The sequence below is a fragment of the Pinus tabuliformis genome, chromosome X (genome assembly GCF_031772625.1).
Source record: "Pinus tabuliformis cultivar Carrire ecotype Pingquan chromosome X, CPIR1, whole genome shotgun sequence".
NCBI lineage: Eukaryota > Viridiplantae > Streptophyta > Pinopsida > Pinales > Pinaceae > Pinus > Pinus tabuliformis.
In genome coordinates this window covers 665,419,690-665,442,675 of record NC_142308.1, presented here as the reverse complement: position 1 = coordinate 665,442,675, position 22,986 = coordinate 665,419,690, and the positions used below count along the sequence as shown (strand labels likewise).

Below are 22,986 nucleotides of genomic sequence, written 5' to 3'. Positions count from 1 at the left end.
TGGAATGAATGAAAAATTAAAAATGGAGAATGAGGAAGAATGGAGACGGAGGCAGGAAAATAGAAGGAGGAATATCTTCTTGATCGAAAGCTAGAAATCTATGCTCTCTTTTGTCATTACAAAGAATTTTACTTTGGCAAAGCTTTAGGCACATGCACAGTCGACTAGAGTTCCAAGTGCATGACTTTGTAAGAATTACCCTGCTAGCTTACCTTTTCTCCATGCACACAGGTTTTTCATATCAAAATTTTCACCATCATTGATCCTTGTTGAAACTTCGATGCAAAAGAAAATCCATATGTGTTCTAAAACTTCTGTATGTAAATTTACAATTAAAATAAATTTCATGAACTGATGAAGCGAAATTGTGATCAAATTTATAAAATTGCTAATGAGAACAAGTGTCTTTTATTTGGTGAGTTCTGTACAAGTACTCCTGTTGTGGGGCACGACACTGTTGGAATTGCAGGGGTCGACGAATCTGAAAAGGCCATTGCATAAGGGAGCTCGTTGGAGATCGAGAAGAGGTTGGTGTTGAAGGCCTTGTAAATAAGATTCTTTATCAACGTCCAACTCTTACTGACGTACTGGTGGTTTGATTTTGAAAGGAAAGGACTTACTATTTCTGTTTTAACTATTTCGTTTTTGGAAGCAAAAATATTTCCCTTACATCCTCGCTATTGGCCCATTATGTTAGATTGTCAGCAGTATATACATATTTTTCTCCTTGTCTCCTTTTGAACTTGCCTTAGATTGGTTTTGAAGCATCATCCCCGGCCATGTTTTCTGTCCTCTCTTCTGAAATATTCCATATCGCTATCATTTTCCTACTAGCTATATACATTCTATATTGTATCATTTGCATCCAGTTGAGACTTTTTCGTTGATGGCCATATGCCTTTGTGGACAAACATTCTTAATGCATCTTGTCCCGACTCGGTTCCTGAGCCCGGGACCTGCCTAGAAATGATTAATTACCCTACACTTTGGAGGAAGTGGATTGGCTTTTTCACCATATCCTATCCTTGTAAAATTTTTGGGATTAGATGTTGCAATAAATGGTGGAAATGTCTAGCTGCATCTACATTCATGCACTAGTAGTTTTTGATAAACATTCTCGAACTGCAATTCTATGGGTTGCTGGGGTGGTGCACTTTTTTCAGTATCCATTTCCGAAAGAATCCACCTATTTCCGTTCCTAAAAATTTTGAAATTGGTTAGATATTAATTATGTAAGGTTGGTGGTTGTTCTACAAGGCACAATTTATGGGGCTTGTACTGGTATTGAGATTCCCCACAGGATCTTAGCAGTTGGTTTCTGTTTTTCGAGGCGGTTCTGCAGGTACCTCGGTTGGAATACTAACATTCCATTTTTCTTTCATTAAATTTCCAATTCGGGATTTGGAATGACAGTGGGGTGGCTTCTGGGATCTACCTAATGTGGGTATCTCTCTATACATCTGCCATTCGACGAGACTCAGTTTATTGTGATCTACTTTACAAGGCCTTATTTTATGATGTTCTCACCTATCTCCTTTACTACTTGCCTCTGCTCCCTTGAATTTCTTTGTTTCATTATTCTACTTCCTCCTAAGACTCGATATTTTCTTACCTGCCATGCCACTTTGAGTTGGAACTATCCTTTCACTTTTCATGCCCCACTACCCCTAGGCCTATGGGCTTGTCAAACCTATATAAATCCGACACATCTGAGCATGAGGTTTTTATACATGCCACCCTTGCTACTGAATCGACACTCCTGCATGGATCCATATTGATGACCCATGCAACACATAATGATCCACTCCACATTCCCCCTCCTGACGTCCATTTGTCATTTTTTGCCCATGCAACTTCTCTCCATCCTGACGAGAATAACACCCATGTTCATTCTCCTAATTCATACCGTCCACTTGTACAACATGCAACTCAACTACACCCTGAATTGCATCATGCTCCTCCTTTGGAAGCTAAGGCAAAACATCGAAGCAGGGCGATTGGGACTTCTCCTTAGACGAAGCTTCTAAGTTTTAGTTATGATTTCCTTCTGGATCAAGTGATTAGTTTGCAAAAACGTGTGTTGATATTTCTTCGACCTTTAGGAAGTAGAGATGTGGGAATGGGTATCTTCTCAGTGGGAAACACTTCTTGGCTACACTCCTATGGTTAGTCAGCTTATGAACTCATGGTATAGTTTCCACTTCTTGCATCTGGATGATTTGGAGAAAATTCACAAAATACCATGGGTTTGGGGACACAATTTCCTTTCTCTCCACCCATGGTATATTGGTTTCAATCCTCTCAGGGAAACTCCTAGAAAAAAAATGATCTAGGTGAAGTTGCTTAGGCTTCCCATTGAATTCTGGACCAAAAGGGTTTTGACAAACATTAGAAATTCTATTAGAAGGTTCATATAGGTTGATCCAAAGTGTTTAGGGGCTCGAGACAAAATAGTCGCTTGGATCTTGGTAGAATTGGGCTTCTCACTTGGATTCGGAATTTGATTGCTAGATTAAACTCCGGAGGGATATTTTACCTTACTCAGTCGATAAAAACATGGAACAATATATTTCCATTCTGGAAGAAAGCGGAGGAATTTGGACTGATAGTTGTCACAATAGCGGCTTGGGATAGCTATACAGAAGTTTTGTGTAGATCAGGAATATGCAAAAATTATGAAGGAGATCAAATTATGTGGGATTACCTACTACATCGAGGGTCCGTATTTGTTGCTAACACATACCTCTTCATTATTGGTATGTCATAAAATCTACAACACATATGTTGGTTCAGGAAATTTTGGAAAACACAGGTCCCATACAAGATTATATTATATAGATGGCCTGCTTGGGAGGAAAAGACACTAACTTGGGAGAACCTAAAGAAAAGAGGTATATACTGATGAGCCTCATCATTGGGTAACTATATGGACCTTAATCCACCTCCTAGCATAGTTAAATAGACTCTTCTCACAATTTATTACATATTTTGATTGTATTTTGTTTAATGAGATGAGTCAAAGTAAGATATTATGCCTAGTGGACTAATGTGCATTAATTGCAGGTTCTTGAGAAAATCATGGAAATTTTGGCTAATTAAAGGCTGAAACTAGAATGAGACAAGGAGGAGAGATTGTAGGAGGTCAATCCTCCTCATTTTCTCCTCACTCATTTGAATAATCCTCCATCAATCACACTAGCTCAGAGTACAAGCAACCAAGTCATGGAGATCAAAAGGTAGCCGAGCAAGTGACAATTAAAGAGCTAGTTTATCTCGGGTTTGGGAGTCGAGCCTCCCTAGATTTAAGGAAGTCGTTGGAGACTTCATTTGTATAAATAAATAGGCCTAGATCCATTCAAATTTTTGTTGTAAAAACACTAGTCATTTTCGAGTTCAAGACTTGTGGAAGACATTGTTATGTAATTTTCTAATTTGATAATGAGAATGAGCATTTCCTTGATCTAGCACTGAGTTAAATCAGAGGGATGAAGATCTTGGGTTAGGGCCCAACCCTTGCAGCAAAGGCTCCTCTTCTTGTATTTGTATGTTTAGTTGATTTCATAGTTGAATTGTCTTTAGAATTATTTCATTGCAAGTAGTTGTAGATTTGATTAGTTTGCTTCCATTTGTGCTTTACTTCAGCAGTAGCTTAGAAGATACAAAGGATCCTCAAAAATATGTCAATAGGTGTATTTGGCCTCACTCCTTTCTTCAAGGATCATGGTTTGAGGAAAGAACTCCTATGCAGCCCCAAAAAGACATAATTCTACTTTCTCATGGAATTTAGGGTTTTTCTGTACTTAGTCCAGCATTTGATCAGTTTGCAAGAGTAGGATTTAGTTATCATTTCTTCTATCTTCAGTCTTACATTAAATCTCATCAATGTTTCATCTCATTCCGCAAGTTTTCCTCATGCATGAATTAGGCAGCTAGCTCATGAAATTATGTTTTCCCCAGTTAATTGAAATCCTTCTTGTTTACATGATTTTTGGGTAAATGTCATTGTTTGATGTAGTGTAGGTGTTTAAGAAGTAAATAGAGATTTTATGATCAACAAACTCATTCCAACTTCATCCACCCATGATTATTCCTTCCTTTCACTAAAACCCCCACCAATTTCATCATTTCACAAGAAAACTTATCCAAGCTTGTTGAGAAAATCCAGCCATCTCTCACTCTGGTTTTGAGTTCTGAAGTGGTCCTAGGCACTCCCTTGCCTCATTCCATCCACCAACCACCTTCTTGAAGACTTACATCACCTTCAACATCCCTCCTTTTTTCTCTGAGCTGTATCTTGTAGAAATATAGGGGATCCTGTAGGTTTTTAGGACATCCTGTAGAACACATTAGGACATCCTATAAGTTTACCTGTAGTGGCCTGTTTTGAGGCCAAATTGAGGAAAAAGACTCTAGGAAGCTAGAACAGGACCCCTACTGGTATCCCAAGCCTTCTGACCATTCACCATCATCCTTAGCCACCAGCCACATCACCAAAATAGATTAGCTTTCACACTTTCACATAAAAAAGGACAAAAAGAAAAACAAATTTATTTTATTCATTTACATGCACAGCAGTAGAATGTTTGATGTTTTGAATTTTCATGCTTAGGATAGTAGGATTGCATACATGATAGCTTAGCATTATTTTGAAGCATAACCTCTCAGCAATTAGTTAGAAAATGGTAATCAAGCTTCTTCTCAATCCATAGAAGTCTGGTTTGAAAAACATTAGTGGTCTATCGCCAGCTTAGCAATGACAAAGAGTAGACCCATCACATTTACTTCTGAATACATCACTGTCACCTCCAAGTTTGTACGAATCAAGGTTGATAAAGTAAAGTTGGTAGCCCCAGGAGTTGCAGCATTCTTGTTGCAATACTAGTGCTCATCACTTTTTGGCGCCGTTGCCGAGGAGGTGTCTGAGTAATATGTGATTACTGCTTTCTTTCTTCCATTTATTGTCTCTGATATTCTACTATTAGCTTCATTTCTGCAAAAGTAATTTAGATTGCTTTCTTTTCCATTTAACAATATTTGCTTTCCTTTCCCATTCTGCAAGTTGTAGGAATTTACAGGGTAAGTTCCTCAGACAGAACACCAAAGGACACCGCTCACAAACAGATCACAGATCAATACACCAGTATTTTGACATGGTTAAAACCCTCGAAGAGGGAAACAGTCCACGGCCTGAGCCAACGCGGCCACTTCAGGCAATTTATTAGTAAAAGAATGAAAATTTACATATGCTTCTCTCATAGACGGATTACCCTACAAATGACGCTCCATGCTCTTTAAATAGAGATCATGGACCAATCGGGTGTTAAGCCACAAATCAAGTGTCTGTAATACCGAGGAGAGAATGAACCATCGGATCACTACATATCGTGACCGTTGGATTGTAAGTTACAAAATGTACATAGTAAAGAAACACACTTTACCTAACTCTATATTAGACCAAGTTGTACTTAATTATTTCCTATGTGTTGGAATATCCTAACATCCCCCCTTAAGAACAACTTGGGATAGGATTGAAGGATTTACAAATATGACACAATAGGAGAAGGAAGGAGGCACTAGAGCCTATCCCCCCTTAGTGACAACTTCCTAAACTCCAACCATAAATCGAAGTTTAGTGAACTTCGCCTCTGTGAGAGCCTTTTTAAAGATGTCTGCAACTTGATCATCTGTTGAACAATATTGCACTTCAAGAACATGGTCGTGAATGAGCTTTCTGATGAATTGCATGTGCAGTTCAATGTGTTTACTGTGCTGATGTTGGACTGGATCTTTGCATAGCTGAATGGCACTTTGATAATCACACCAAAGTGTAGTCGGATGCTGCTGCTGAAAGCCAAACTCTGACAGGATCTGACGAAGCCACAAGGCTTCCTTACTAGCTTCTATGGCACCACGATATTCTGCTTCTGCTAAAGAAAGAGAAATGGCACCTTGTTTCTTGCAAGCCCATGTAATAGGTCTTGAACCAAGAGTGAACACATAACTTGCAGTATACTTCCGATCATCAGGGTCACCAGCCCAATCGGAATCAATGAAACCAACCAATAGAGGAGTTGCTTCGGCACTGTAATGAATCCCAAACTGAACTGTACCTTGAACATAACAAAGTATTCTTTTAGCTGCTTTCCAATGACTTTCATGTGGGTTTTTCATAAACCGAGCAACAAGGCCAACGATAAAGGAAAGGTCAGGACGAGTATGGGTTAGATACAAAAGTTTTCCTACAAGTTGATAGTATAAGGTAGCATCAAATTTAGGAGAAGTACAAGTGACTGAAAGTTTGACTCCAGACTGAAAGGGAGAAGGGGCTGGCTTATAGTCTTCCATGTGAAAATGGCGTAGAATATCACAGGCATACTTGGACTGAGAAAGGGAAATACCTTCCTTGGATTGCAAGACTTGAAGACCGAGAAAATAATGTAAGTGTCCTAAGTCTGTCATTTCAAACTTCCTTTTAAGGCTAGACTTCACATGGTTTATAAGGTTGGGATCACTACCAGTCAGGATAAGATCATCAACATAAAGAACAAGAATGATAAGAGACTTGCCCACTTTCTTGGTGTAGACAGTATTGTCAGAATGACACCTAGAGAAGCCAGATTCTAAAAGAAAGTTATCCATTTTGGCATACCAAGCTCGAGGAGCTTGCTTGAGACCATAAAGGGATTTCTTAAGCCGACATACAAGGCTGGAGTTTGTTTGTATAAAGCAAATAGGTTGTTCCATATAGATTTCTTCATGCAAGTCCCCATGCAAGAAGGCGGATTTAACATCCATCTGATGGACTTCCCATTTGAAAGAAGCAGCAAGGGAAAGAACAAGGCAGATAGCATTCATTTTGGCAACAGGGGAGAAGGTTTCAGTGTAGTCAATGCCTTCAACTTGTGAAAAACCCTTAGCAACAAGACGAGCTTTATGTTTATCAACTTTCCCATCTGGTCCATACTTGGTTCTGTAAACCCATTTGCATCTAACAAGTTTTCGTCCCTTTGGTAGAGGAACAAGATCCCATGTATCATTTTCCAATAATGAATGATATTCTTCATTCATAGCTTCTTCCCAATCTGGATGGCCTGAAGCTTCTGCAAAGGTGTCAGGATCATAATTCACTGAAGCTTGAGCTAGTAAAGAAGAGGCTCTCTCAAACAGAGAACGTGTACGTTGCTGGTCTGTAGGATCACCGGCAAGATCACCTGCTGCATCCTGAGTAGCACGGACCCATTTTGGAAGCTGAGGAGCTGAAGGAGGATCTTGAGAAGGTGGGGGAGGATTTTCATCCTCGCTTTCATCATCTGAAGAAGAAATATTTTCAAAAGTAGAAGAGATAGGGAGAGGTGGCACATCCGCCGAACTAGGCTCGCAAGCCGATATATTTTCATCAAACTTTACATCTCTTCTAATGATAACATTTTTGGACTTAAGTGGAATAAGTCTATATCCTTTGACATCTTCAGAATATCCAACAAAAATACATTTTTCACTCTTAGGTTCTAAATCTTTATGTTTCTCCTCTGGAATATGGGCCCATGCTTCACTTCCAAAAACACGAAAGTGACTTACATCTGGTTTGATTGAGCTCCATGCTTCTTCTGGAGTGATATTCTTTAAAACCTTAGTAGGAGTGTGATTTATTATGTAATTTGCACAGTTAATTGCTTCTTCCCAATAATTAAGACTAAGTCCTTTAGATTGAAGCATACAATTAGCCATTTCCTTTAAGGTGCAATTCTTCCTTTCAGCTACACCATTTTGTTGTGGAGTATATGGAACAATATGTTGCATTTGAATTCCATTCTCAGTGAAAAAGTTGATGAATGTGTTTTTAACATATTCTCTGCCATTATCAGATCTTAGCTTAAGAATTTGATGTCTAGATTGTTTTTCAACAAAGGCCTTAAAGGCCAAGAACATGTTAAATACTTCACTCTTGAGTTTTAAGAAGTATACCCAAGTGCGTCTAGAGAAATCATCAATGAAAGTTAAGAAATACTTGTAGCCAGAGAATGAAGCAACTGGAAGTGGACCACATAAATCACTATGCACGAGCTCTAAAGGGGCTGAGGCGTGCCAAGAGGCACGTTTTTCAAAACTGTCCCGATGATGTTTTCCAAGTACACATCCGGAACAAACACCATCTCTGCAAGATACCATGGGAAGACCTGTCACCATATTTTCTTTACATAGATTCCGAAGAGAGCGATAGTTTAAGTGACCAAATCGCTCATGCCAAAGTTTGCTCACTTCATCATTATGAGCAACAAATACTGAGGGAAGATTTGATGACCCAAAGTTGTGAAATTTATACAACCTTGTAGAATCATTAGCAATGCCAGTAGCTAAAATCTGTCTAGGATCTCTTAGGTCCTTAATTACAACATCGTGAGGTGAAAATTCAACGATTTTACCTTCACCTGAATGGGTTATCTGATATACAGATAGAAGGTTGCAGGATAAAGTTGGAACACATAATACATCATTAAACTGACCATTGTCTAGATGAACAGTTCCAGTCCCTACAACACTAAGACATCTATCATCACCAACATATATATTTTTGGTGTTACAATCATTTAAAGAAGAAAACATGGCTTTGTTTTTTACCATGTGATAAGAAGCTCTAGAATCAATGAGCCACTCACGAGAATGAGAAGAAGAAGATACATTTAGTGCATAGCCAGACCGAGATGCTTGACAACCACATGCAGAAAGTGTCATTCCTGAAGATGAAGTTGAAGTTGAAGATTGCTCCAAATGGATGTTATGCTTCTTCATTGTTGCTTCCAAGGCTTCCATCTTCTTAAAGCATTTGGATTCTAAGTGGCCATCTCGATTAGAAAAGTTGCAATGTCTATCAGTCTTCTTCCCTTTGTTTTTATTTGTCTTATCATTTTGTTGAAATGATTTTTCATTTTGAGGTTGAAATTGCTTAGGACCTTTGTTTGGTTTAGGACCATTCTTTTTAGGATACAACTTCTTAGGATTCTTTGGATTTGGTTGTTGCTGGGCGGCTAACGCTTTCTTAGAAGAGTTTCCAAGATGAAGAAGACCAAGGTGTGAGAGTTTTTCTTGTTCTCTTATTAAAGAATCACAAAAGGAATCAAAGGAAGGGGACTTGTAGGTTTCTCCTTGAGAAATGAAGGCTTCTCTTGTAGAATGGAAGGTGGAAACAAACATAGAATAGGCTAGTCCCAACTTAGTAAGAATGGAGTAGATAAGGCTACTATCTTCTTTCTTAACCTTAACACCTTCCAAGAGAAGTCTAAGGGTCTTGAATTTGGACAAAAAATCTTCAATGCAAGAAAAATTATTGGGGTCCAATGTAAGCAATTCATTTTCAAGTTGATGGGCTTTAAGTTCATTTTTAATTCCAAAGACTTTAGTAATCTATTGCAGTGCTTCATCAGGAGTATCAAGTTCTGCAACATGGAATCTAAGATCTGGAGAAATAGACACCCCTATCAACCCACGTGCTTGGTCTTGTCTATTTTCCCATTTAGCTGCCTTGTCTTCATCTTTCAGTTTGGTCTCTTGGCCTGTGGCTATTTTGTAAAGACCTTTACTTCTAAGTAAATCCAAAATGTAGGACCACCATTGGAGGTAGTTGGTGCTGTCAAGAATAACTTGGCATGGACTTTCCATTTTAAAAAAAACTGAAGCTATATATGCTGAAACTAAGTGTTGCAATGGAATGATCTCGGAAAATCAGAAACATTGAGGAAAATATTTAGTTTCCGACTAAAGCTAACTTCGAGCCGCAAGGTTCGTTTTTTTTGTATGTCCGTGTTGGGTTTTGTGTTTTTTGTTTTGTAGGGAAAAATAGCTTTCTCAAAGCAAGCACGCAACCCAAAGCATCAACTCCCCCCCCCCCCCCTCTCTCTCTCTCTCTCTCTCAAACTTTTTGTATAGCTCACTTGGTGCAAAGCTAATTTATGAGAGTAGAGGTCTTGGGTTCAAGTCTCCATTTTGTGGGGGCGGATTTTTCATTCCTGCACTTCGTCGGCGACTTCATCAAATTTTCTTCAAAAAGCCATAACTTCTTCATCCGGAAGCCATTTTCAGAACCGTTTTACAGGGTAAGTTCCTCAGACAGAACACCAAAGGACACTGCTCACAAACAGATCACACTAAGGCGCAACGAAAAAGAGCATACGCATGAGAAAAATCCTTCTTTCTGTTTCTGATTTGCCCAGATCGCACAGAGTCGCAAGGCAAAGAGCATACGCAGAAATGAAAGGTATAGATCCGGTAATAAAAAAGGCTAAATAAACCAAAACCAAAATAAATAGAGAGAAAATAACTGTAAACTACAAATAAACACTGTATACCTCCAGATCTTAAAAATGACGCAACTAGGGCTACCGGAAACCTTTTCGCGTGAAACGAAAGGAGTTCCTCACTGGAACAGATGCTCCCAACACAACAGAGCAGTCCTCTTGGCCCGAAAGCAGTCAGAAACAGTAGATCTAGGAAATGGCAGTCGGATGCAGTTCTGTCGGCTTCAGATTTGGATCACCAACGGACGCGGCCCTCAAATAGCTCTGATACCATGTAGGAATTTACAGGGTAAGTTACTCAGACAGAACACCAAAGGACACCGCTCACAAACAGATCACAGATCAATACACCAGTATTTTGACGTGGTTAAAACCCTCAAAGAGGGAAACAGTCCACGGCCTGAGCCAACACGGTCACTTCAGGCAATTTATTAATAAAAGAATGAAAATTTACATATGCTTCTCTCATAGACGGATTACCCTACAAATGACCCTCCATGCTCTTTAAATAGATATCATGGACCAATCGGGTGTTAAGCCACGGATCAAGTGTCGGTAATACCGAGGAGAGAATGAATCGTCGGATCACTACATATCGTGACCGTCGGATTGTAAGTTACAAAATGTACATAGTAAAGAAACACACTTTACCTAACTCTATACTAGACCAAGTTGTACTTAACTATTTCCTATGTGTCAGAATATCCTAACACAAGTTAGTTTTCATTCAGTCTGCAATTTCAATTCTACAATTATTTTCAAAGCTTGGAAAAAAACACAAAACAAAACCAAAAACACTTTTTTTCATGCCTCGTAGGAATAGGGATAACTTAGGGAAATTTTTTCCAAATACCCCCACCACTTCAAACAACCAACCTTCCCTCTTCTTCAGTGGATGTGAATTGGAGGAACCCTTAGGTGAACAACCAGATATATTTGAAGAGCCTACAGGGGGAGAAGAAGAAGAAGAATCCATTCCAACTGACCCAATGGATGAAAATAGAAATGACATAGGAAATAGAGAAAGAGTTGAGGGTGCCTTTCCCATCAGAGAAACTAATGAGGATACCAAGATGAAGAATATAAGCCCTTCTTCTCTTCATCATTTCCATGGCCTGACCTCAGAAGATATAGACACTTTCTTGTTTGAGTTTGATGTCATATGAAAAACCTATGATTACACCAATGATGAGCAGAAGTTGAAACTATTCCCATCCACTCTCAAAGATGCATCTTTGCACTGGTTCATGGGTTTACTTGGGGATAGCATCGTAACTTGGGCTCAAATGTAGCAAGCCTTCAACAACAAGTATCTAGACTACTATAGGTCCACAGACACTAAGGAAGAAATTTTTAGGATGACCTTAGGGCATGATGAATTCCTAGAGGATTATGAATAAAGATTCTATCTTAGCTACAAAAGGGCCTGTTAGGCCCCTATACTACTAGTGTAACCCCTTATTGTTATTAGTATAGCCCACTTATTATATTGATGTACCCATGTAGTGCCCATATTGTTACGATTGTGCCCCATAGAAGCCCACTATTATTATTACTGTGGCTTTGTATTATTATTGTTAGGTCGGCTAGGTTATATTGTGACTCCTTAGACTCCTATATATAGAAAGGAGGTCTTTTCATTTGTATCATCCAAGAATTGTTCATTTATGTAATGTAAAGGAGGTTTCCCCCTCGAATAGGCTAAATTCTAAGGCGTTGATCTATCTTTTCTATCTTTTCTTGAGCTGGTTTCATAACATTTGGTATCAGAGCTTTGGATTCTAGGGTTTCGCTGCTCCAAACAAGTCATCGTGGAATTTCGCTATAACTTTTTTTCTGTGACGTTTCAGAAGTCGCCAAAAAAACCCATTTGAGACGAAATCGCGTTGAACCTTGGGTCCGAATTTCAGAGCTTTTCGCGCGATATTTGTGGAGATATGATCTGAGGAGGTTGGTCTTTTTGCAGGCTCCTGAATTACATTCAAAACAAGTGACCTGGGGAAAATCGTCATAACTTTCTCTCTGGGGATCGGATTGAAATTTCGTAATAAGGTATAGAAAGAGGACGGACTGAAGTTTCTTGTATATTGTTTTCAGATCCAAAGGTCAAAACAGTGACACGTGGAACTTCATACAAGTTCGCTCTTCTGGAAAGGTCTATAATCAGGTCATCTTGGGAGATTGTGCATAACTCTTTCTTGGAGAATCCAATTTGGATCAGACTGGTGGCATTGGAAAGATGACACAGAGGGCTACTATAGGTCGCAATTTCAGAACTTAAAGATCTGAAAGTACAGAGTTATAGTTGTTTCAAGGTCAAGCTCCTAAAATCAAGAAAAAGCAAGATGAGAAAGTTTGATGGCAAGGATCCAGTAAATTGGATACTTCAGATGGAGCAATATTTTGATCTACATGGTGTACAACTGTTACAAAAGGTATGTATTGCATCTTCATATTTAGAACCAGATCAATTTTTATGGTACAAAGGGCTTTGTTCTCGTAAACAACTTGTTACGTGGTCAATTTTCACGGAGGAAATGATAGCACATTATGAGGATACAAAGAGCAACACCTTCTTTAGAGCAACACCACAACAATTCGAAAGAGTAAAAAGGCTTTGTGACATAGTGGAAAGAAAAATTATGGAAACCAGGAAGTGTACCCCTCACAACTATAAAGATGGAAGTGTTGTTTCTCCTAGCCTTCCACAACCTACAAGGGTTACACCACAACGATTGGAAGAAAAAAGAGAAAAAGGGCTTTGTTACAATTGTGATAGCAAATGCACTAAAGGTCATAAGTGTGCTGAGAAGAAATTATTTTACATAGAATATGAAGAGGAGGAAGAAAAGGATCAAGAAACATCAAAAGAAGAAGATATACGCCAGGACCCCACCCCAGAGAAAGAAGAAATGAATCAGACCATATCATGTAAAGCATTGGCAAGAATTACCACTCCTCAAACTCTCAAGATAGAAGGACATATCAAGAAGAAAAAGGTGCAAGAAGTGAAAGATCACATCGAGAAAGAAGAAATGAATCCAACCATATCTTGTAATTCATTGTTCGAAATTACCACTCCTCAAACTATCAAGATAGAAGGACATATCAAGAAGAAAAATGTTCAAGAAGTGAAAGATCACATCGAGCATCAAGAAATGAATCCGACCATATCTTGTAAAGGATTGGAAGAAATTACCACTCCTCAAACTCTAGAGATAGAAGGACATATCAAGAAGAAAAAGGTTCAAGTAGTGAAAGATCACATCGAGTATCAACAACAAGTTCTCCAACTTTTAAAGGATAACGCCACTTCGACGCAAAATCAAACGAAACAACAAGTAGATCAACATTGTAGTGAAAAATGTTTTGATGTAGGTGATTGGGTATTTTTACTGCTACATCTCAAGCAAGCTATTTATGAGAAGGAAATGTTGGCAATACTACATGCACTTAAAAAATGGCGACCTTACCGAATGGGAAGACTCTTCAAGGATGAGGATGTGGAAGCATTGTTTTGTGCTATTTATATTATCCAACAAGATTGGATAAATGAAGCAAGGGATGAATGGAAGAAGGATGAAGAAGTATGGTCACTTATTCAAAAGTTGCAAAAGATCCCAATTCAAATAATATTGCCAGAAATTGAAGAGGAAGGAAAAATCATATTGGAACCTGGAGCAGTCACAGGAACAAGAACCAGACAGCTACGAAATCGATCAATTTCAGAGTATCTCATCAAGTGGAAGAACTTACCCGCTGAATATTCCGCATGGGAGGACAAGAATTTTATACAGAAGCATCAAGAACTACTCAAGCGTTGAGGACAATGCTTTTTGAAGGAGAGGGGCATGTTAGGCCCCTATACTACTAGTGTAACCCCTTATTGTTATTAGTATAGCCCACTTATTATATTGATGTACCCATGTAGTGCCCATATTGTTACGATTGTGCCCCATAGAAGCCCACTATTATTATTACTGTGGCTTTGTATTATTATTGTTAGGTCGGCTAGGTTATATTGTGACTCCTTAGACTCCTATATATAGAAAGGAGGTCTTTTCATTTGTATCATCCAAGAATTGTTCATTTATGTAATGTAAAGGAGGTTGCCCCCTCGAAGAGGCTAAATTCTAAGGCGTTGATCTATCTTTTCTATCTTTTCTTGAGCTGGTTTCATAACAGGGCCAGGTGCACACTTGACCCTGAGTCGTTGAAGCTAGTCCTGCTTAAAGGGGTAAGGGAAGATCTTCTGGATATCCTAAACCTGCTAACAGGAGGGGACATCTACCAGCTACCCTATGAAGATATCAAGACTGTCATTAGGAACCATTCTAGGGAAGTTAGGAAAAAGGGTAGGGGTAGTCAACCAATGGCCAAACCATGCTCTTCCACTACATCCATCAAAGGTGAAATTGGAAACATGCTGGAAGATTTCAAGAGTGAGATGCTGCAAACCCTTTCCCTACAGATGGACACTATGCACATTAAGAGAAAATAGGAGGAAGCAAAGAGAGCCTTAGCCATTTTCTGCCGTAGATGCACAAAGAGGCACCCTAGGAATGAATGTCCATTGAACTTGGTTGAGGTCTACTCAATCTATGAATAAAAACACTCCGCAAACAAGTTCCCTTCTCTACCTTCATTAAAAGTTGTGTATCAGGGAACTGAAGGGGTGACTAAACATCTCTGCTACATAAATCAAAGGAGACCTCATGGCCCTCGGCCATACCAGTTGAGCATGCAAGGGTCATCCCATGCCTATTACAACCCTAACCAGACCATATCCATTCCCTCTTGGGGGCCCCCTTCTCATCCTTCATGGTCTACACCTCCTCCTTGGTCCTTTGCACCTCAGTACCATTCCCAGCCGACCAACCAGTCATTTCATCCATATGCTCTGCTAAAACCTCCGTGGAATTCACCGCCCCAAGGGTGGAGGCCCCCATATAACAATGCTCCAGCTTTATTGCCTCCACCACCTACTCAACTACAACTTTTACACCCTTATACACCTAAACAACCCCAGATGCCTGCCTAGCCAAATCCCAACCTGAACAACAAACAGACACATCATGTATACAATGGAGAGACATCCCATCCTGCATATGTTGTGGACGTTCAGAAAATCAACCTGAGATCTGGGAGATTACTCCTGGACAACCAGCCTCTACCTCCACCTAGGGAGAGTGAGAGAGAAAGAGAGGAAATCATGCCTAAAGAAAATCCACCACCCTTCCCTGAGAGATTAACTCATACAGTCCAACCTACCCCAGAAAAGACTGAACTTCTAGGAGAATTGAAAAATCTATGTGTCAAAATTCCACTTCTCCAAGCTATAAAAGATGTACCTATTTACAACAAGTTGATTAAGGCGAAGTGCTTCAAACATCCAATGAGACGAAAAAGAGACACCCCTACCATTAATGTCATTGGACAATTGTCCGACTTAATGTTGGGGCAGGTAATTTGCCCAAAGTATTTGGACCCTGGAAGCTCTATAGTAGATGTGCACATCAATGGCACCATTCTACCACACACTTTGATTGATCTTGGGGCTGCCGTTAATGTGATGACTAAGGACACCATGCTCAAGCTCAACCTCTAGGGTTCATTGAGAAACACCACAACAGTCTTGCAACTTGCAGACCATTCCACAGTGACCCTTGAGGGGATTGTGGAGGATGTGATGGTCTCCATTGACTCTTGGGAGTACCTACAGATTTCATAGTCCTCCAACCTAAGGCTAAGCTTATTGGTTACCCTCTCATCCTTGGGAGGCCATGGTTAGCCACTGCCAATGCCTACATCAGTTGTAGGGATGGAAATATGACTATAAAAAATGGGCATATGTCCAAACAATTAGTCCTGTACCCTCCTGCTCAGCCATCTCTAGAACATGACTTACCTTTATGGCTCGAAGAGGAGGAAGAAGATGAAGTTTATTCAACTCTACTCTATACCTTAGAAACATCCATGGGAGGAGGACAACCGGATGAAGATGATTTGATTGAACACCTACTCCAAAGTCCAACTCCCAACACATTGTCTTTAGAGAAAGTAGTAAAGGAAACCCAGAAAAAGCATCAGATTGATCTATGCTTAGCTAATTCAAACCCTACCCATGTCAAAACCATAGAATTCGGCCTTGAGAGAACCTTGAAAATCAATCCATCTCTTTCTCTAAACCAATAAGAAAAGTTGTGCAACATGCTAAAGGAACATCTAGATGCCTTTTCTTGGAGTTACAGGGAAATGAAGGGAGTGCACCCCTCGATGTGGACTCACCACATTTATATCAAAGAAGGTTGCAAACCAATTCGATAACCCAAAAGGAGAATGAATCCATCTCTCAAGGATATAGTCATAGAAGAACTGCAAAAGCTGTTAGATGCAAGATTCATTTACCCTATCTTAGACAGTGAGTGGGACTCTCCTTTGGTGTTGGTTCCAAAGAAAAATGGGAAGTGGAGGATTTGTGTCGATTACCGAGAGTTAAACAAAGCAACAAAGAAGGACCATTTCCCTCTACCTTTAATTGAACAAGTGTTAGATGGCCTGGCAGGGAAAAAGTTTTTTTCTTTCCTAGATGGGTTCAGCGGGTACAATTAAATCCATATTAGCCCAGAAGACTGGGATAAAACCACCTTCACTTGTCCTTGGGGCTTCCCTTTGGCCTATGCAATGCCCCTGTCACTTTCCAGAGAGCAGTCCTGAGTATATTTGCTGAGCTAGTCCATGATGCAGTAGAGATCTATATGGATGATTTCACACCCTGTGGGTGTGATTTCCAAGAGGCTCTGTCCAACTTAGGTAAGGTGCTGAACAAATGCATTGAAATGGACCTGTCCATTATTCTCAAAAAATGTGAGTTCTTGATGATTGCAGGGACTATTCTACGTCATTCAATATCCTAGCAAGGACTACAGGTGGACCTAAACAAAATAAACATCATCCAAATGGTCCCACCTCCACAAAACAGAGAGATGTCAGAAGTTTTCTAGGTTTAGCTAGATACTATCGGAGGTTTATAAAAGAGTTCAGCAAGTTAGCTTCTCCTTTATTTGGGTTATTGGCCAAAGACTCTGAATTTGTATGGTCAAAAAGCTGTCAAGAGGCCTTGGACACCCTGAAGGACAAGTTGACCACTGCACCTATTCTCCGAGGCCCAAATTGGGCCCTTCCTTTTCATACACATGCTGACGCCTCACACAAAGCCATAAGAGTAGCTCGAGGCTAGATAGATGACAAATTGCCTTATGGCATTTACTTTATCAGTAAGAATCTATCAAAGGCCGAACTGAACTACATAGTGACCGAAAAGGAGCTCCTAGCTGTTATGCATTTATTGAATGAATTTAGGCATTACATTACAGGTTATCAAACATTTGTACATACTGACCATGCTGCAATTAAATATTTAATGAATAAGCCTGATGTGAATGCCCATATTATTAAATGGTTACTTTTATTACAACAGTTTGATCTAACTATTGTTGATAAGCCTGGCAAGGAAAATGTTGTTGCAGATGTTTTGTCCAAATTAACTTTTTCTGCAGGGGAGGAAGTAATGGTTGACGATGAGTTACCAGATGAACACTTATTCCTCATCGTGAAAAAAAAAGTTAAAGTTTAAAAAACAAACTCTAATTAGAATATGGTAGGTGGGGTCCCTTATCCCTTGGTGTAATAAGGAGATAAATTTGCAATTTTGCCTTATTTTTGTTGCTATTAGAAATTTCATATTGCTTGTATGTGCAATGTGTGATTGCAACATGACAATAAAGGTGGTAAGTTGAAAAAATGTCCTTCCAAACAAAGATATAATATTATCATCATAAATTAAATTGTTTACATGACTATTTCAACATTCAACAATATGAAAAACTTATGTTAGAAACTCCATGAAGTCGCAGTGTTTCCATTAAGCAAATGTATTATTAGAAATGGTAGTTTATACTTCGATTTTTATTTTTTTTTCATTTGTAATGTGTTTGATGATGAAGAGACTATTATGATGAATATGAATAACATGAGTTTAGGACATTAAGGGTCGAAGGTTCAAATGGATTTGAATCCATTCTTTGAAATTTTTTGAAAAGGGTCATGAGGAAAAAGGCTTGGTGATTAATACATCAACAATTATTGCCACATCATGTTGATTATGAAATACTCAAACTCCAAGCTTATCATATAACAAGGCGCATTATCTACCCATCAACAATTATTACCACATCATGTTGATTATGAAATACTCAAACTCCAATCTTATCAAATAATAAGACACATTATCTTCCAAACTTAGGTGATATTGTAACTTATAAGTCTTGACTCTTGGCGTTTAGCACATTGAAAAGGTAATCAAACATGCTTGTTTGACAATAGCTCAAACCCTGAATATATGGTAAGGTCTCAAGAATAATACAATGCTTGTGGCACAGATAAATTTATACATGATATATATTGTAATAACAGTGATGTTTTTGTTTTTTATATGATATTTTAAAACTCAAAATAATATGACAACATTTAATCTTCCATTAAGAAAAATATCCACATACTTTGATATGTTAAAGAATGTAATTAGTGTCCGTCTTCATGATTGTCATTTGACTCGTGTCATTATTATGCATCCATCAAAAAGAAGAAAGAAAATATTTTTTTGTAAAACATAGGTTTCATGCTCACTGGGGAACAAGTAGTGTCCTATGGTTGCAGATCTATCGTTTTGGCACTGCCCAAATTGGCCGCATTGAAGGCGTGGGACTGGGGAACCAAGCCGCTAACTGCACTGCCCACTTGCCACACATGATTGACAGTAGTTTTATTTGAAGGAAGCGCGAGTGTTGCAAATATTGAGATCTGACCACTGTTCTCGATGATGACACTCATGTCGCTCACTGTGATGCTAATACTAGAGGGCTGCGGAGGATTTTGATCCTTGATATTGTAAGTACCAACTACCGCTGATCCATTGGAATGCTTGAAGGCAATCAGAGCCTGTGTGCCAACCATTTGTGCAGCCGTTGGGTTTATACCCCAAGCTACCCACCCAGCAGAGGCCGCAGGAGTGGCTCTGAAGCCAATAGCGATTGACCCATTTGCAGGAAAATAAGTCCATGCCAGAATAGCATTTAATGTTGGCAAACTATTGCAGCGAGTAAATGTTTTGGTCCCGTTCGTGCTCTGTAACGATGTACTGCAATTCTGTGCCGATGCTTGCCAAGCCAATATCACCACCAAAGCAAAACCCAACAGTGCGGAATAAGCACCCATGTTTGCAAAATCGATCAAATTCTCAGCAGCAGCAGACTCAAACGCATAAATATGCTTTGGGGGTTAGAAGCAAACAAGCTTTAAATGAATAGTAAATCAGGCTCTGAAACTCAAACTGGTGGCCAAATGGGTTTGATTCCAGAGGAAGCCTGAGATTATGTAACAAAGGCAAACTGGTGTTGTAGGAGAAGAGGAGGCGTGGGTCGCAATAAATAATGAAATCCTTGGAGCCAATTGTGAGGAAATGTGTGAGGATTGAATGAAATCCTTGGAGCCAATTGTGAGGAAATGTGTGAGGATTGAATTGGCGTGTGCAGGTAGGAGAGATCCGGTCGACCGACGACTATAAAAAAAGGAAAGAGCAGCCAAAGAACGCGTTCCTAGACCATTCGATCGTTGATCCATTCAGCGATGGAAGCTCCCATATTGACAAATTCGAAATGGAGAATTTGTTTTAACATTTGTTAAGTGGTTTGTGATGTTTCATGATTTTTTATATGTGACTTGTGGTTAGAGGATGCCAAAGTCATTTTGAATAGTATAAGTTTGGGCCATAATAGCTTTACGCTGACTAATTTTTTTTAACACTTCTTCCCATAGTACAAGCACAACCATCCGAGTGATGTCAAACTAATTTTTTTTAACACTTCTTCCCATAGTACAAGCACAACCATCCGAGTGATGTCAAAGTCATTTGGAATAGTATCAAGTTTAAGCCATAACAGCGTTAAGCTGATTAGATTTTTTAACATGTCTTTTCCCTAATACAAATACAATTATTAGATTTTTTAACGCGTCTCTTCCTTTAATACAAACACAACCACTCCAGTGAAATTTGATCTGATCACATTACTAATAAAATCTATACTCAACTTGTTATCTTAATAAAACTTGATAATTTTTTTAATATTAATAAACATTCATATAAATGTAATTTTTCTGCATGTATAGACTTCTTGGAATACAAGACACTGTTAACATTGTCATTTCTAGTGATTGGGATGACCTTTTGGGATGACCCTTTGGGATGGGGTGGTGTAATATAAATAATTAGTTTCAATATATATTTTAAGTTGGTAAAGAATTGGCCAGTTTATATATATGTCTATATATTATAAGTTTCTAAAGAAATGGTATACATATTATAAGTTTGTAAAGAAACGGTCTAATGGGCAGCCGAGAAATTCATATTTTTGCAGTGAAACCTAATATATTTTAAGTGGGCAAAAGAAACAATATATTTTAAATTAGGTTTGTACTTAAAAATAATATATTTTAAGTTAAGTTTATAATGAAACAGTTTAATTGGAAATAAAAATTAGTATTTTGGTTAAAGAGAGTTAGATTGAAACACAGATTTGTGATTTTTTATATTTGACTTGTGGTTTGAGGATGCCAAAGTAATTTTGGATAGTACCAGGTCTAAGCCATATCAGCTTTTAGTTGACTAGATTTTTTGGCATGTCTCTTCTCCTAGCACAGGCACAATCACACAAGCACAAGTACAAGACACAACCACCTTAGTGAAATTTGATTTGGTTGCAATGCTAATAAAGTCTATCCTCAACCTATTATGTTAATAAAACTTAATAGTTTTTTTTAATGTTAATAAACATGTAATTTTTTTGTATATCTTCTTGGAATACAAGACACTGCCATTGCTAGTGGTTGGGATTACCCTGTTGGGATGGGGTGATAATTAGTTTCAATATGTATTTTAAGTTGGTAAAAAATTGGCCAATTTATATATATGTATATATATTATAAGTTTGTAAAAAAAATGGGCAACAGAGAAATTCATATTTTGCAGTGAAATCTAATATATTTTATGTTAGGTTTGTAATGAAATAATATATTTTAAGTTAAGTTTTTTTTAATGAAATGGCTTAATTAGAAATAAAGATTAATATTTAGGTTTGTAATGAAATAATATATTTTAAGATAAGTTCGTAATGAAATTGTTTAATCGGAAATAAAAATTAATATTTTGGTCAAAGAGAGTTAGACTAAAATATGATTCATAGTTTGATTTGTAAGATGCGTTATGATGACAAAATATTATTTTGAGAGAAGGATATGAGAGGAGAGTAGAAGAGATATAAATATAAAGAAAGGAAGAGAAGAGTAGAACTCAATTAAGTTGATAGTTAAAAACTTTTAAAACTAAAATCTAAAAAATATTAATACATAAGTATTATTGTGGCGAGAGGCTTTCTAATATGGGGTAGATGTCAAGCTTAAATGTTTAACATTTGACAAATTTATAGCAAATTTAATTTAATGTCAATGTCCACCCAATTTAGGGATAGGTTTAAATGTTTAACATTTAACACAAACATTTAACATTTATATGTAGGCTAAATTAAAAAAAAAAAAAAAAGTAATGAAAGAAAGTTAAAGTAACAATTAAAAGTTAAAAGTAATATAAAGCCCTATGCCTGTAGACATTTAAATGTTGGCTCAATTAATAATAAAAAGTTAAAGTTAAAATCAATTTATTATATTTTGATTTTGTTATTAACTTCTCAATATGCTTTGTTAGCATACCATGGGTTATCAATACCACATGCCCAAAAACCATAATTTATTTCACAATCAAAATATTTTATAACAATATGACATGATTGTTAGCCATGGATATTCATCCCACTTTACCATGGACATTATTAAAAGAAAAAAGTTATCATTACTTTTGAGATATTTCTGAACTCTCTATCTTCACTGACTACTAAAAAGATTCCCATAGAAATTAAATCAAGGTTTCAATAAAATTAAAAATGAGAAAACTTTTATATATAAAGATGTGAAATATATAATAGGAATAATATTACTAACAACCAACATTTTATATATAAAGATATGAAATATATAATATGAATAATATTACTAAGAACCAACATATATCCATCTTAACTAAGGATCTAAGCGATCAGAGCAAACAAATTTACTAACAATAATAAAAGAAAAAAACATAGGCATTGTATGCCAAATGGAATAAAACTACTTTACCAACAATAATAAAAGAAAATAACATAGGCATTTTACGCCAAATGGAATAAAACTACTTAATTCCTTTGGTGTACGATGCATATGTTTTCTTCTTTTATTATTGTTAGTCAATTTGTGCATAATTTTTTTAAGTTTTTCATTATTGTATTTTCTTTGACATGATTGATTCAAAATATATGTTTAATATTTTACAACCAATTGATTTTTTTTTTAAATTTATATACTTTCTCAAACACAATATCATAGAATCAAATTTAAGAGAGAGGGCGGGGTTGGGGGGCAGATGGGGGGGGGGGGGGGGGGGGGGGAAGAGGCGGAGAGGGAGGGAGGGAGAAAGAGAGGAAGGGAGATAGCGACAAAGTTGGAGGGAAAAGAGAGAGAGAGAAAGAGAGAGAGTGATGGGGGGGGG

The 22,986-nt window shown here is 37.9% G+C and overlaps 1 protein-coding gene across 1 annotated transcript; it reads right to left on the bottom strand.

Annotated features, from left to right (window-relative positions):
* Positions 1–18,879: 18,879 nt before the first annotated feature.
* On the bottom strand, positions 18,880–19,765 carry LOC149141724 (cytochrome b561 and DOMON domain-containing protein At3g25290-like). Its single transcript, XM_089451826.1, has one exon. It carries the CDS (start codon positions 19,566–19,568, stop codon positions 18,999–19,001), a length of 570 nt encoding a protein of 189 aa, XP_089307952.1. The 5' UTR covers positions 19,569–19,765; the 3' UTR covers positions 18,880–18,998.
* Positions 19,766–22,986: the final 3,221 nt, after the last annotated feature.

Bases quoted from the DNA above. Each gene is read 5' to 3' on its own strand.
- LOC149141724 (XM_089451826.1), bottom strand. From the start codon at position 19,568: ATGGGTGCTTATTCCGCACTGTTGGGTTTTGCTTTGGTGGTGATATTG.